We start from the raw sequence: 14,394 nt of genomic DNA, 5'->3' as shown, positions 1-14,394 counted from the left end.
ATGGATAACCGGTTCATAGATGATATCGGATATGTTCCGTACGTCGTAACCACAATCCCCTTCCCTTGGGCTTTTCTTGAATGTGACCTACGGAATTGTACTATTTACCGGGTTTGTAATAACATGAGCAACACGACGGGTGCCACATCTGGAGCAGGATCTACTCACCCTTCCAGAGCACCTGATATCACGTCACACCCAGTTTTTGTTGGGTTCGTGTTGCTTAGTCTTAAGTTTTCTGTGTTGTGTAATGTGTGCTATTATTTGTCTGTTTTTCATTATTAGCCATGGCGTTTTCAGTTTATTTTCTATCTTTGAGTTTGACTGTCCATCTGCTATATTTCGCCTCTCTTTTACACAATACTGCACGCTGTCTTTTTTCAATAACATTTTATTTTTAGCATACATTTCAAATTTGGAACGAACATAAAATGTCATTCTTGATCTGAGAAAAGTTCTAAACACAAATGTCTTTAAAATTCATAGTTATGAGAGAGATGGAAGCGACGGGGAAAATACATATTGTGAGGTAAGCATGTTGGCTTCAAGATATATTTTCTTGCTAAGATAACAGTGTTCAAACTTAAAACAGTCAGAATTGTTTGATTATAGCACCAAATTTCATAACAAAACAAAAAAGCATAAAAACTGCTAAAACGGTTTTTTTACAAAATTGCTTGAAGATAATTATTAAGATAACTTTAGTTTAAAGTATTTGTGTACTGAAATATATTTTTTTATGTACGTTCAAATCTTAGTCAACAATATTTGTCCAATACTTGATTTAACTGGACTGGACAACACCAGACATCATATGTGTCAAGGAAATTGTATATTTATTCATACCAGACTATAATGAAATAGGCTTTTTGTATATTGACAAGTCAAAGAAAGTTCATTTCATTGTTCCGTATTGTTATTATTTACAATAAACTTATATTTCTTTTGAAATTCGCCATTGCAAGAACTTCAAGATGTTCATTCCAAGGCTGAAACACTCATTACATGTTATATAATTAGATTTCAGAAGGGAATTCAGTTCGAGATTTCTTTTACCATTACTGTTCCGGTTCTTATATGTATCAAATTGCCTTTTTAAATATTTGGCTCTGAGCGTTCCTGTTGAATATAAATAAAAAAATACGCATTAAGATTAGTAAAAAATAACAAAAAAACTTATATATATAAATGCATTTATCTTACAAGTGAAGTACTTCTTTCATAACACATAACATCAAGCCCTTGTAACAGAATGGTTCACAATATATCATACAAGCTATGTTGATGAATAAGTTCATTACACAATGACATTCGTTCTGAACATTTCATAACGATCTCAAATAATTATCTTCTCAACAACAAATCGCATTAAACCCAAAAGTAGACATATGGTTATGCTGCTCTTTACATCTGAAACGAAAGCAAAAACATGACAATAAATTGTTTACCAAGAGGACAAACAACAATGAAAACAATTTTCTTCGTTATATTTTGGTCATTCAATTAATAGTTTTGTTTGGTTATATCAAGGAATAACAATGTCATACACATGTTGTGACATTACTTACTGGAACGATAAAACATATCAAAGTCAACAAATTTACAAGAATGAATATCCAACAAAAAATAGTTTAAACTTTTAAATAGTCAAGTATATTGGATATAACAAAACATTTTTTTTTAATTTGACTTTTGTGCCTACACGTACGTTGACCTATAATGGTTTTTCTTTTACAAACAGTGACTTGAATGGTGAATTGACTAATTGGCACTCATACCATATCTTCTTTAGAAATCTATATATTAAATTTATCTTAAAATTATCTTGTATATTCAAAATGTGTTTGTAGCAATTATGAGGTATGATAAAGTCATTATTTGGCATCGGAAATTACAGATATCAGCAGTAGTGGAAATTTTTCTATCGTGTAAATAATGACAACAGTAGTATACCGCTGTTCAAAGGTCATAAATCGATTGAGGGAAAACAAATCCAGGTTACAAACTAAAACCGAGGGAAACACATCAACAATAAGAAAGAACAGAGAAATAACAGAAACACTGATAGCTCCAAACCATGGTGTGAAGCAACAAAGGAACACCAGAAACACTGATAGCTCCAAACCATGGTGTGAAGCAACAAAGGAACACCAGAAACACTGATAGCTCCAAACCATGGTGTGAAGCAACAAAGGAACACCAGAAACACTGATAGCTCCAAACCATGGTGTGAAGCAACAAAGGAACACCAGAAACACTGATAGCTCCAAACCATGGTGTGAAGCAACAAAGAAATAACAGAAACACTGATAGCTCCAAACCATGGTGTGAAGCAACAGAGAAATAACAGAAACACTGATAGCTCCGAACCATGGTGTGAAGCAACAAAGGAATAACAGAAACACTGATAGCTCCAAACCATGGTGTGAAGCAACAAAGAAATAACAGAAACACTGATAGCTCCAAACCATGGTGTGAAGCAACAAAGAAAAAACAGAAACACTGATAGCTCCAAACCATGGTGTGAAGCAACAAAGAAATAACAGAAACACTGATAACTCCAAACCATGGTGTGAAGCAACAAAGAAATAACAGAAACACTGATAGCTCCAAACCATGGTGTGAAGCAACAAAGGAACACCAGGAACACTGATAGCTCCAAACCATGGTGTGAAGCAACAAAGGAATAACAGAAACACTGATAGCTCCAAACCATGGTGTGAAGCAACAAAGGAACACAAGAAACACTGATAGCTCCAAACCATGGTGTGAAGCAACAAAGGAACACCAGGAACACTGATAGCTCCAAACCATGGTGTGAAGCAACAAAGGAACACCAGAAACACTGATAGCTCCAAACCATGGTGTGAAGCAACAAAGGAACACAAGAAACACTGATAGCTCCAAACCATGGTGTGAAGCAACAAAGGAACACCAGAAACACTGATAGCTCCAAACCATGGTGTGAAGCAACAAAGGAACACCAGAAACACTGATAGCTCGAAACCATGGTGTGAAGCAACAAAGGAATAACAGAAACACTGATAGCTCCAAACCATGGTGTGAAGCAACAAAGGAATAACAGAAACACTGTTAGCTCCGAACCATGGTGTGAAGCAACAAAGGAATAACAGAAACACTGATAGCTCCAAACCATGGTGTGAAGCAACAAAGAAATAACAGAAACACTGATAGCTCCAAACCATGGTGTGAAGCAACAAAGGAACACCAGGAACACTGATAGCTTCAAACCATGGTGTGAAGCAACAAGGGAATAACAGAAACACTGATAGCTCCAAACCATGGTGTGAAGCAACAAAGGAACACCAGAAACACTGATAGCTTCGAACCATGGTGTGAAGCAACAAAGGAATAACAGAAACACTGATAGCTCCAAACCATGGTGTGAAGCAACAAAGGAACACCAGAAACACTGATAGCTTCGAACCATGGTGTGAAGCAACAAAGGAATAACAGAAACACTGATAGCTCCAAACCATGGTGTGAAGCAACAAAGGAATAACAGAAACACTGATAGCTCCAAACCATGGTGTGAAGCAACAGAGAAATAACAGAAACACTGATAGCTCCGAACCATGGTGTGAAACAACAAAGAAATAACAGAAACACTGATAGCTCCAAACCATGATGTGAAGCAACAAAGGAATAACAGAAACACTGATAGCTCCAAACCATGGTGTGAAGCAACAAAGGAATAACAGAAACACTGATAGCTCCAAACCATGGTGTGAAGCAACAGAGAAATAACAGAAACACTGATAGCTCCAAACCATGGTGTGAAGCAACAGAGAAATAACAGAAACACTGATAGCTCCAAACCATGGTGTGAAGCCACATAGGAATAACAGAAACACTGATAGCTCCAAACCATGGTGTGAAGCAACAAAGGAACACCAGAAACACTGATAGCTTCAAACCATGGTGTGAAGCAACAGAGAAATAACAGGAACACTGAAGTGCAACAAAAACAAGCGCCAATTATCACATGCTATTTCCCTTTCTCTTCTTCTTTCAAATTTTAAATTTTCTGACAGAATTGTGTATGCAAAACTTGGTTCCAATACTAAGTATATTCCGCCAGCAATTATACATGGATTTTACAAAGAATTAAATGTTTATTTTATTTGATCAAGTACAAATATTGGATAAGACACAAGTTAAGCAGATTTATGAAGTCTTCTCCATTTAACGTTTATAGCAATATAATACAAAATATAGGTATGAGCATGCATGTATAGAATGTTAAATCTATTTAAATATCCATATGAATTTATGTCAAAAGACAGAGGGGGGGAAGAAAGAAGAAAAAAATAAGAAAGAAAAAAACCCCGTCAATTTAATACATAGAAACAACTATTGATAATAACTGCCATATGTCTGTCTTGGTACAGGACATTTTAAGAAGAAAAAAAACGGTTGGTTGAACCTGGTTTCATGGCTAGCCAAACATCCAACTTATATTTCAATGTTAAAAATTGCCAAAATGACAACACTACGTGACAGAAATGCAGCTCAAAAACACACGTAAGAACACTCATCACTTGCGTAATATTTATTTAGACGTCACTGCGACGTTTAAAATGTCATAAGTATATATATATTTGAGTAGAAATGAACATTCAGCACTTAGATTATGATGCAACTGAAACGTCAGTAAAGATTTTAAATAAAGATTGTGAATTATAGTTGACAATATGGTACATGGGTTTAACCCTCTATAAGTGTTTCTTGCACAAAAAAAAAACACAGATTGTTATTCACTGCATCCTCTACAAGTGTTCTGGCACACACAAGATATATTTTTACTCACCAGGCCCTCTACAAGTGTTGTGGCACACAACACATAGTTTGTTACTCCCCAGACCCTCCACAAGTGTTGTGGCACACACATGATAGATTGTTACTCACCAGAACATGTACATGTGTTGTGGCACACACACACGATAGATTGTTTCTCACGAGAACCTGTACATGTGTTGTGGCACACACGTGATAGATTGTTACTCACCAGACCCTCTACAAGTGTTGTGGCACACACACACGATACATTGTTACTCACCAGAACCTGTACATGTGTTGTGGCACACACACCATAGATTTTTACTCACCAGACCCTCTACAAGTGTTGTGGCACACACACCATAGACTGTTACTCACGAGAACTTGTACATGAATTGTGGCCCACAACACATAGATTGTTACTCATCAGACCCTCTATAAGTGTTTCTGGCAAAAAAAAAACATAGATTGTTATTCACTGCATCCTCTTCAAGTGTTCTGGCACACACATGACAGATTGTTACTCACCAGACCCTCTACAAGTGTTGTGGCACACACACACGATAAATTGTTACTCACCAGACCCTCTGCAAGTGTTGTCGCTTTAGATTGTTACTCACCAGAACCTGTACATGTTGGGACAGCTGGACACGAGGCATATGATGTAGATTCGTCGCTGCTATCAGAACAGTGGTTTGTACAATCACATTGTAATGTATTATTGATGCAACCAACTATTCCAGATTCACATGTAAAAAATCCTGTTGGACAAATCTAAAATATTTACAATAAAAACCATTATAAACATTATAGAGATAATAAATGAAAAGATGAATGTTCATCAATTCAAAACATCAATCAGAAGCAATTCTTCCAAAAAAAAATCATTGTTAGGTCTAGATAAATGTGTGAAATGATTATTTGATAACATTGTTTTCGTTCTTGTACATTATTGATCATTATTAGAAGTCAATAATTAATTATCAAGGGTATTTTTTAATAAATTGTTTTTTATTCACCTGGCTTAAAATCCGTTTGTGTCAGATATTGCAGTATTTGCAGTTAGATTTATTATTTTGAAGTTTCATTGCATGTTTCCTCGTCGATGATTTTTAATTTGAAGCCTACCTGAACAGTTCATCTTGGAGCCGATGATTTCTGATTTGAAGTCTACCTGAACATATGATCCTGGAGCCGATGCTTTCAAATTTAAATCAAATTGAGAATGGAAATGGGGAATGTGTCAAAGAGACAATTACCCGACCATAGAACAGACAACAGCAGAAGGTCACCAACGGGTCTTAAATGCAGCGAGAAATTCCGCACCTGGAGGCGTCCTTCAGCTGGCCCCTAGACATTTATATATTTTGATCCTGGAGCCGATGATTTTTAATTTGAAGCCTACCTGAGCATACGATCCTGGAGCCAATGATTTCTAATTTAAAGCCTACCTGAACATATGAACCTGGATCCAATGATTTAAATTTGAATGCTACCTAGACATATGATCCTGGAGCAGATAATGTCTGATTTGAAGCCTACCTGAACATATGTTCCTGCTGCCGGAACGGAACATGCCCCGGTGTTACAATCTGCTATGTCGTAAGTATCTCCGGAACAGTCGTCTCCCCCATTGGAGGGTACTGGATTGTCACAAGAACGTCTCCTAGCTTTCTTCCCTCCTCCACATGTATGAGTACAGTCCCCATACGAACCCCAGCTACCCCATACACCATCAACTGAATTTAAATACTATATTTCAATAAGGTAAAATCACCATACGCATTGAATTGGTATGGAATGTAATTCTCTTTTAATTTTTGTCTGCGACAAAAATCGAAATAAGCGAGACATTGGGATTACCGCGACTACGGCAATGTAAACTATTTGTATAAAGCTTTATATTTCATGAGTTAGAAGACTTGGGTGCTCCATACCATGTATCCGGATATCATATACACGTAACGATAACTATTGTCCTTGACCTTATTTTTATAGTTCAGTGACTGCTTGAAAAAACATACATTTTTTTGTCATGTGAATTTCTCAATTATTATATGATTAATATGATAAATAAAGTTGGTGTATCATAATGGAGTCCTTGCAATGTCAATATTTCTGTCAGACTTACTTCAATTGACCTTGGCCTCATTATATGAATCATTGATTAGAGTTAACCTTACACGATTATGCCTGCATAGTTCTCTGATACAATAAGCAGTAGGTCAACTATACGTTATGTACGGAGTAATCGTAAGTTGAACATGTCTGTCTGGTGGGTATCATCTGACTTTTACCTCGTTTTCATGATAAATTGGTCATTGTTTGGCTTTTGTATTTTTTTCTTTTTTTTTCTTTTTAAGTAGTGGGTTAACTTTACTTGGCACATATGGAAAGGTTGTAAGGTTTACCTGTCTGTTAGCAGGTACAATCAGACCTTGACCTATTTTCAAAGTTTTGTGTTTTGGTTTGTTTTCAATTGTCATACGCAATAGTTCAACTGTATTTGGTGTACGGAATAATTGTAAGGTGATCACTGATGTCTATCAGGATTTATCCGTCCTTGATCTCATTGTCATGGACCTATAAAAATGTTGAGAGTATTTCATACTTGCAGTTAAAAACCTTTATATTTGAGACTTTCCACATAAAATCAATGGTCGGAACATTTCAGTGTCTGAACCCTTGTTCATTAGAAACACGTTTAACTTCCTCATGCAAAATGATACACTATTTAGTGATACACTATTTGGTGTTACCCTATTTGATGATACACTATTTGATGATACCCTATCTGGTGATACTCTGTCTGGTGATACCCTATTTGATGATACACTATTTAGTGATATCCTATCTGGTGATACCCTATTTTGCGATACCCTATTTGATGATACATTATTGGGTGATACCCTTTTTGGCGATACAATATTTGGTGATACCCTATCTGGTGATATCCTATTTGGCGATACCCTATTTGATAATACACTATTTGGCGATACCCTATTTGATGATACACTATTTAGTGATACCTTATTTGGTGATACCCTATTTGGTGATACCCTATTTGGCGATACCTTATTTGACGATAACCTATTTGGTGATACAATATTTAGTGATATCCTATCTGGTGATACCCTATCTTGTGATACCCTATTTCGTACCCTATTAGGTGTTACCCTATCTTGTGATACCCTATTTGATGATACACTATCTAGTGATACAATATTTAGTGATACCCTATCTGGTGATACCCTATTGGTACCCTATTAGGCGATACCCTATATTGTGATACCCTATTTGAAGATACACTATCTAGTGATACCCTATTTGATGATACACTATTTGGTGATATCATATCTAGTGATACCTTATTTGGTGATATCCTATTTGATGATACCCTATTTGGTGATACCCTATTTGATGATACCCTATTTGGTGATACCCTATCTAGTGATACCCTATTTGGTGATACCCTATCTAGTGATACCCTATTTGTTGATATATCTGGGTGGTTTCAGATGTGAAATAATAGTTTGTTTTTGACTTGTATAAGCTGGTTCTAACTGTACCAGATGCGGATTTCGAATCTTCATCGTTGCTCGAAGGTAAATCTGTAATACTAAAATTACGAAGTCCAATTTTTCAGCCGTCATCACGTAAAAACGACGAATCAAACAATTCAACTTTATATATCACTAATATAGTACAAAGGTGTAGATTGAAAATAAAACCACTCCAGGCCCTTTTGTTTTCCACGTAATTAATATTGGCAATAATTAAGAAGTTCCGGGTCGAGTCCGATACCGATACCAATAGTATATTCACCTGTTACCTATTACCTAATCTGTACGTTCCGCATCTGACAGGCGCACACCAAACGGTGTATTCAGGGTTAATATGCTATATACACGGGTCATAATCACAGGGTTGACACTAATAAATTGTCAAATAGCTACCTATTGTAGTATTTTAATCAGTAAGACTTTCTAAGATAACAAGTCTAAAAATGAGGAACAGTTTTCAATTTGTTAGTGGGCATACATGACGTAAAACAGCGAATCAAAGAATTCATCTTTATTTATAACTAATATAGGACAATGTTGTTGATTAAAAAATACTCCATTCCAGGACCTTTTGTTTTCCAAATAATTAATATTACCAATAATTGATAAGTTCCAGTTTTCGACGGGTTCAAACAGAAAGATTTGAAAGCAGAGAAAAACTGTGTATCTTATAATCGGCATGACTTTATCAGATGACAATACTAATACTAAAATAAGGCTTGCGCATAGTTATATACCTTAATTCCTTCACGGACCCGCGATATCACGGGTGTGTTCTAGTGTATATAAAGATTCTGATAGAAATTATTTTATTGTTATTACACTGTCTCGATTAGTCAGAACTAATACGCAATTCTTAAGCTTTCGGATACTAGTATAGTGAGGGTGAAATTTAAGTCATTTAAATCATTCCTGTTTCTTAATAAATACGGTTTTAGCTAAATATTAACTTGGTTAGATCTTTAATTAAAAATCTAAATGAGAATATTTTTGTTAGAATGTTCGTATCATTCAATATATAATTACGATCGACCTACCTGCACATGGCCCTGTACAAATGTCACTTTGTGACTGTGTGTTTGAGGCTGAACAATCTGATCCCCCGTACATGGGAGTTGGGTCTGTACAATCCCTGGTTCTTGTCTTAGTTCCTGATCCACAGGCATTAGAGCAGTCGCCCCAGTCTCCCCAGTCAGACCACGCACCATTCACTAAATACATATATAAGTACTCAATAGAAAGATGAACCAAGATTTCCAGAAGGTTTCACTCAAGAATGTTTATGTGTGTATTAATAGTAAACTTTCGAATGGACGCACTTAATTATTAAAGACAAGGAGAATGTAAATTAATTTTGTTCTTTTTAATGCATATATTTATATGTGGTGCATTATAGTGAATCAATAAATCTACGAATCACAAGTGATTCAATCAACGGGGTCATTCCGACAATATTGCCAGTAAATCCACGGATCACTATAACATTGTTTCAGGCAACACTGTCAGTAAATCCACGGATCACTATAACATTGTTTCAGGCAACACTGTCAGTAAATCCACGGATCACTATAACATTGTTTCAGGCAACACTGTCAGTAAACCACCGGATCACTATAACATTGCTTCAGGCAACACTGTCAGTAAATCACCGGATCACTATAACATTGCTTCAGGTAACACTGTCAGTAAATCTACGGATCAACCAATTTGATATATAAAATAGCTGCATACTAAAAGTTTGATTTTTTTATTAAATTCTGTATTTTACTGATTAATGGACACACTATATTACACCAAACTACAAAATTACAACTCTAACACTGACAGAAGCAGGCGAGACACATGGTTCCGCGGAACTCCTTATCTTTGTCAACTTACCTGCTGGACAGGTATTTGTATTACATGTTTGTCAACTTACCTGCTAGACAGGTATTTGTATTTCATGTTTGTCAACTTACCTGCTAGATAGGTATTTGTATTTCATGTTTGTCAACTTACCTGCTGGACAGGTATTTGTATTACATGTTTATCAACTTACCTGCTGGACAGGTATTTGTATTACATTTTTGTCAACTTATCTGCTAAACAGGTATTTGTATTACACCGGTCAGGACCACTACCTTATATGGAAATACATAAATTAGCATACTTATGTTCTCGCACATGTAATTGTTTATTTACATGTTACGCAATTTATTTTTACCTAGGTTTTTGACCAATCCACTGAATGAGTCACAATGCATGATGGACAACTACGTGTTTACAATCAACCAAGAACACGTGTTATTTACTGAAATACAACACATTTTTTCGTGCAATGCGGGATTCACAATTTCGCTTAGTTTTTCATTTTGTGTATCCTCATTTATAGTTCGTGATATAAAGTATTACTTCCATGCTCAGATTAACGAAGAGTTGTTTCTATGCGAAGAAAAAAGGGTTTGAATTACCCGATATATTATAGCCATTAACATGTTTGATGATGGCACAGACATATCATGTATTTGTCCACCAGACAGCAACGAAACAACAGCGAAAAACACAATTACCCATGAGACAAACTTACTAGTGTAAAGTAATCCGTCGATAACAGCCGGTCACAGGCACTTGTCTCAAAAAAAAAATTCCAAAAGAGTGAAAAAGAATATTTAAACAAAACGCATTTGACTAACAGGTCGAACAACTGATGTTCTTTAACCCTGCTGACTGCCATTGACGATTGCCAAATAAAATTGATCACAAGATGTAACAAAATGGATCCTAATATAAATTTAATACGTCACAGAAAAAAAATTTGTTAACTTGTGGACAGGATGTTGTGCCACAAACATTCGGTGTCAATATTTCTTTAGTACACCATATCCGGATTTCGACAATAAATGTCTCTTCAGTGATGTTAGGGATCGAAACGGTATTTGGTATATATATATATAGGCATAGTTTAACTAGTATATTTCATATTTTATACAATATACAAACAAAGCAAGCAAGCTAACCAAAGTTTTGATCTACGTGCATTAGGAAATAAGCTGTAATGATTTTATTCATATGTATGTGCGACAAGGTTGAATATTTTATATGTTTTGTGAAAATTGCCAGCGTTGGATCTAAAATAAAAAAAAAAGAAGATGTGATATGATTGCCAATGAGACAGCTGTCCACAAGAGACCAAAATGATACAGAAATTAACATTTATAGATCACCGTACGGCCTTCAACAATGAGCAAAGCCCATACCGCATAGTCAGCTATAAAAGGCCCCGATATGACAATGTAAAACAATTCAAACGAGAAAACTAACGGCCTTAATAATATAAAAATAAATGAACGAAACACAAATATGTAACACATAAACAAATGACAACCACTGAAATACAGGCTCCTATACAATATATTTTTTTTATAGGATATATTTCTTGTCCTTTTATATATTTAATTGGGCCGTTTTTTTGTTGTTTTTTTGGGGGGAGGGATTGTTTTACACAAGTATTTTTTTCATTAATAGCTTACTTTTCAGCATTGAACCTATGACTGCTAACTTTACTAAATCATGTCTTTGTCGGAAAGATGTATCAATCATTTTGGCACTCATACCTTATCTTCTTATTTCTATATACAAAGCACGTTTTAGAAAGAAAAAACAATAATAGGTCATATGGCACCACTATGATCCAGAGACTTTTAATATTGGAGATATGTTACATATGTCAACAGGACAGCAGCTGAACGATAAAAAACCTCTGAGGTATATTTTGTGACAAAATTGGTAACGGATATTATATATAAATGTATGAAACTATAAAAAAATGTATTGAGCTATATACCGTACCCGCTCAGTGGCGGATCCAGGGGGCGGGGGTTCCGGGGGATGGACCCCCTTTCTTAGGACGATCAGTGCATTTGGTTCGGGACATGTAGTTGGAAACCCCTCCCCTTTTGTCCAGGGTTAGGACCCCCCTTTTTAAAATGGCTGGGTCCGCCCCTGCCGCTTTCATAACACTTATTTTTAGCATACTGAATATTATGATGTTCTTACCATTAGTTCAGGTCCTGATAAAAAAAATACACATTCAGTACAGAAAGAAGTGTTTCAATATAAGTTTTCGTGTTTTTCTAGGCAGAAATGATTTTGGAATGACATTATGCAGGTTTAAAAGAGCTCAAATGATTTTCTTACTGGACAGTGGTCACTTCATTAAATATTGCACTGTCATGTCGTGAAATAAATGTAGGTTCAATTCATAACAATGCACAAAACCGGTTCAACTACTTTTGCAAGACGAAATAGAAAGTCGAATCGTGAAGCCAATAAACAATATTTTTTTTAATCTGAGCATGCAAATTAAAGATTACGTTATATATTTTACATTAAATATATTTTCAGAATAAAAACTTTGGTAATGAGAGTCCCAGACAATATATTAGTTGACTGTTTTACCACTAATTCCAAGTGTTTTAAGTAGTAGTTTACTCGTAGTAGCCCACAATGCATTGAAGTTCATTGAGTCGATTGGTCAGTTGTTCAAGGCCATATTGGCCTTGTGTTTTGGAAATTACTATGCAAAGATATTCTGACGTCAGAAAATCTAGAGTTCTCGACCTGTTACATGTTAATCAACCCACCTGCTGGACAGGTATTTGTATTACATGTTTGTCAACTTACCTGCTGGACAGGTATTTGTATTACATGTTAGTCAACCTACCTGCTGGACAGGTATTTGTATTACATGTTTGTCAACTTACCCGCTGGACAGGTTTTCGTATTACATGTTTGCCAACTTACCTGCTAGACAGGTATTTGTATTACATGTTTGTCAACTAACCTGCTGGACAGGTGTTTGTATTACATTGATAGTCAACTTACCTACTGGACAGGTATTTGTATACTAAGTATTACATGTTTGCCAACTTACCTGCTGGACAGGTATTTGTATTACATGTTTGTCAACTTACCTGCTGGACAGGTATTTGTATTAAATGTTTGCAAACTCACCTGCTGGACAGGTATTTGTATTACATGTTTGCCAACTTACCTGCTGGACAGGTATTTATATATTACATGTTTGCCAACTTACCTGCTGGACAGGTATTTGTATTACATGTTTTTCAACCTACCTGCTGGACAAGTACTTGTTTTGCATGTTTTCCAACTTACCTGCTGGACAGGTATTTGTATTACATGTTTGTCAACTTACCTACCGGACAGGTATTTGTATTACATGTTTGTCAAATTACCTGCCGGACAGGTATTTATATCACATGTTTGTCAACTTACCTGCCGGACAGGTATTTATATTACATGTTTGTCAACTTACCTGCCGGACAGGTATTTGTATTACATGTTTGTCAACTTACCTGCCGGACAGGTATTTGTATTACATGTTCGTCAACTTACCTGCCGGACAGGTATTGGTATTACATGTTTGTCAACTTACCTGCCGGACAGGTATTTGTATTACATGTTTGTCAACTTACCTGTCGGACAGGTATTTGTATTACATGTTTGTCAACTTACCTGCCGGACAGGTATTTGTATTACATGTTTGTCAACTTACCTGCCGGACAGGTATTTGTATAACACGTTTGTCAACTTACCTGCCGGACAGGTATTTGTATTACATGTTTGTCAACTTACCTGCCGGACAGGTATTTGTATTACATGTTTGTGACACCTGTGTATCACCAACACAATCCGCACCATTGAAAGACGGGAACGGATTTGAACAAGACCGTGACCTATATCTGGTGCCAGATCCACATGTCTGTGAACATCCACCCCAGGATCCCCAAGCAGACCAATTCCCATCAACTGAAAATCAAATGACAGTATTAAATACAGTACATTCTGAATCATCTCATAGTGTGGATCCGTAAATAGAATAAATGTACAGTACATCCTTAAGTTTCTCATATTTTGGATACGTAAATAGTATAAATGTACAGTACATTCTTAACTTTCTCATAGTGTGGATCCGTAAATAGAATAAATGTACAGTACATCCTTAAGTTTCTCATAGGGTGGATTCAAAATA

The 14,394-nt window shown here is 35.9% G+C and overlaps 1 protein-coding gene across 2 annotated transcripts in view; it reads right to left on the bottom strand.

The window, feature by feature from the left end:
* Positions 1-1,133: 1,133 nt before the first annotated feature.
* Positions 1,134-14,394, bottom strand: part of LOC134712643 (coadhesin-like) — a 23,660-nt gene continuing 10,399 nt past the window's right edge. The window contains exons 3-7 of one of the 2 annotated variants that reach the window (XM_063574383.1): positions 13,998-14,171; positions 9,401-9,574; positions 6,343-6,539; positions 5,421-5,574; positions 1,134-1,410 (exon numbers count right to left, since the gene is read on the bottom strand). In XM_063574383.1, coding sequence (XP_063430453.1) covers positions 1,337-1,410; positions 5,421-5,574; positions 6,343-6,539; positions 9,401-9,574; positions 13,998-14,171 — 773 coding nt within the window. In that variant the 3' untranslated portion in view covers positions 1,134-1,336. The remainder of the gene's footprint in view (positions 1,411-5,420; positions 5,575-6,342; positions 6,540-9,400; positions 9,575-13,997; positions 14,172-14,394) is intronic. The other variant, XM_063574384.1, reaches the window with a different exon arrangement.

Source organism: Mytilus trossulus, chromosome 3 (assembly GCF_036588685.1).
Source record: "Mytilus trossulus isolate FHL-02 chromosome 3, PNRI_Mtr1.1.1.hap1, whole genome shotgun sequence".
Taxonomy (NCBI): Eukaryota; Metazoa; Mollusca; class Bivalvia; order Mytilida; family Mytilidae; genus Mytilus; species Mytilus trossulus.
The sequence above is the reverse complement of the archived record's forward strand: the minus strand, read 5'-3'. Positions and strand labels throughout refer to the sequence as shown.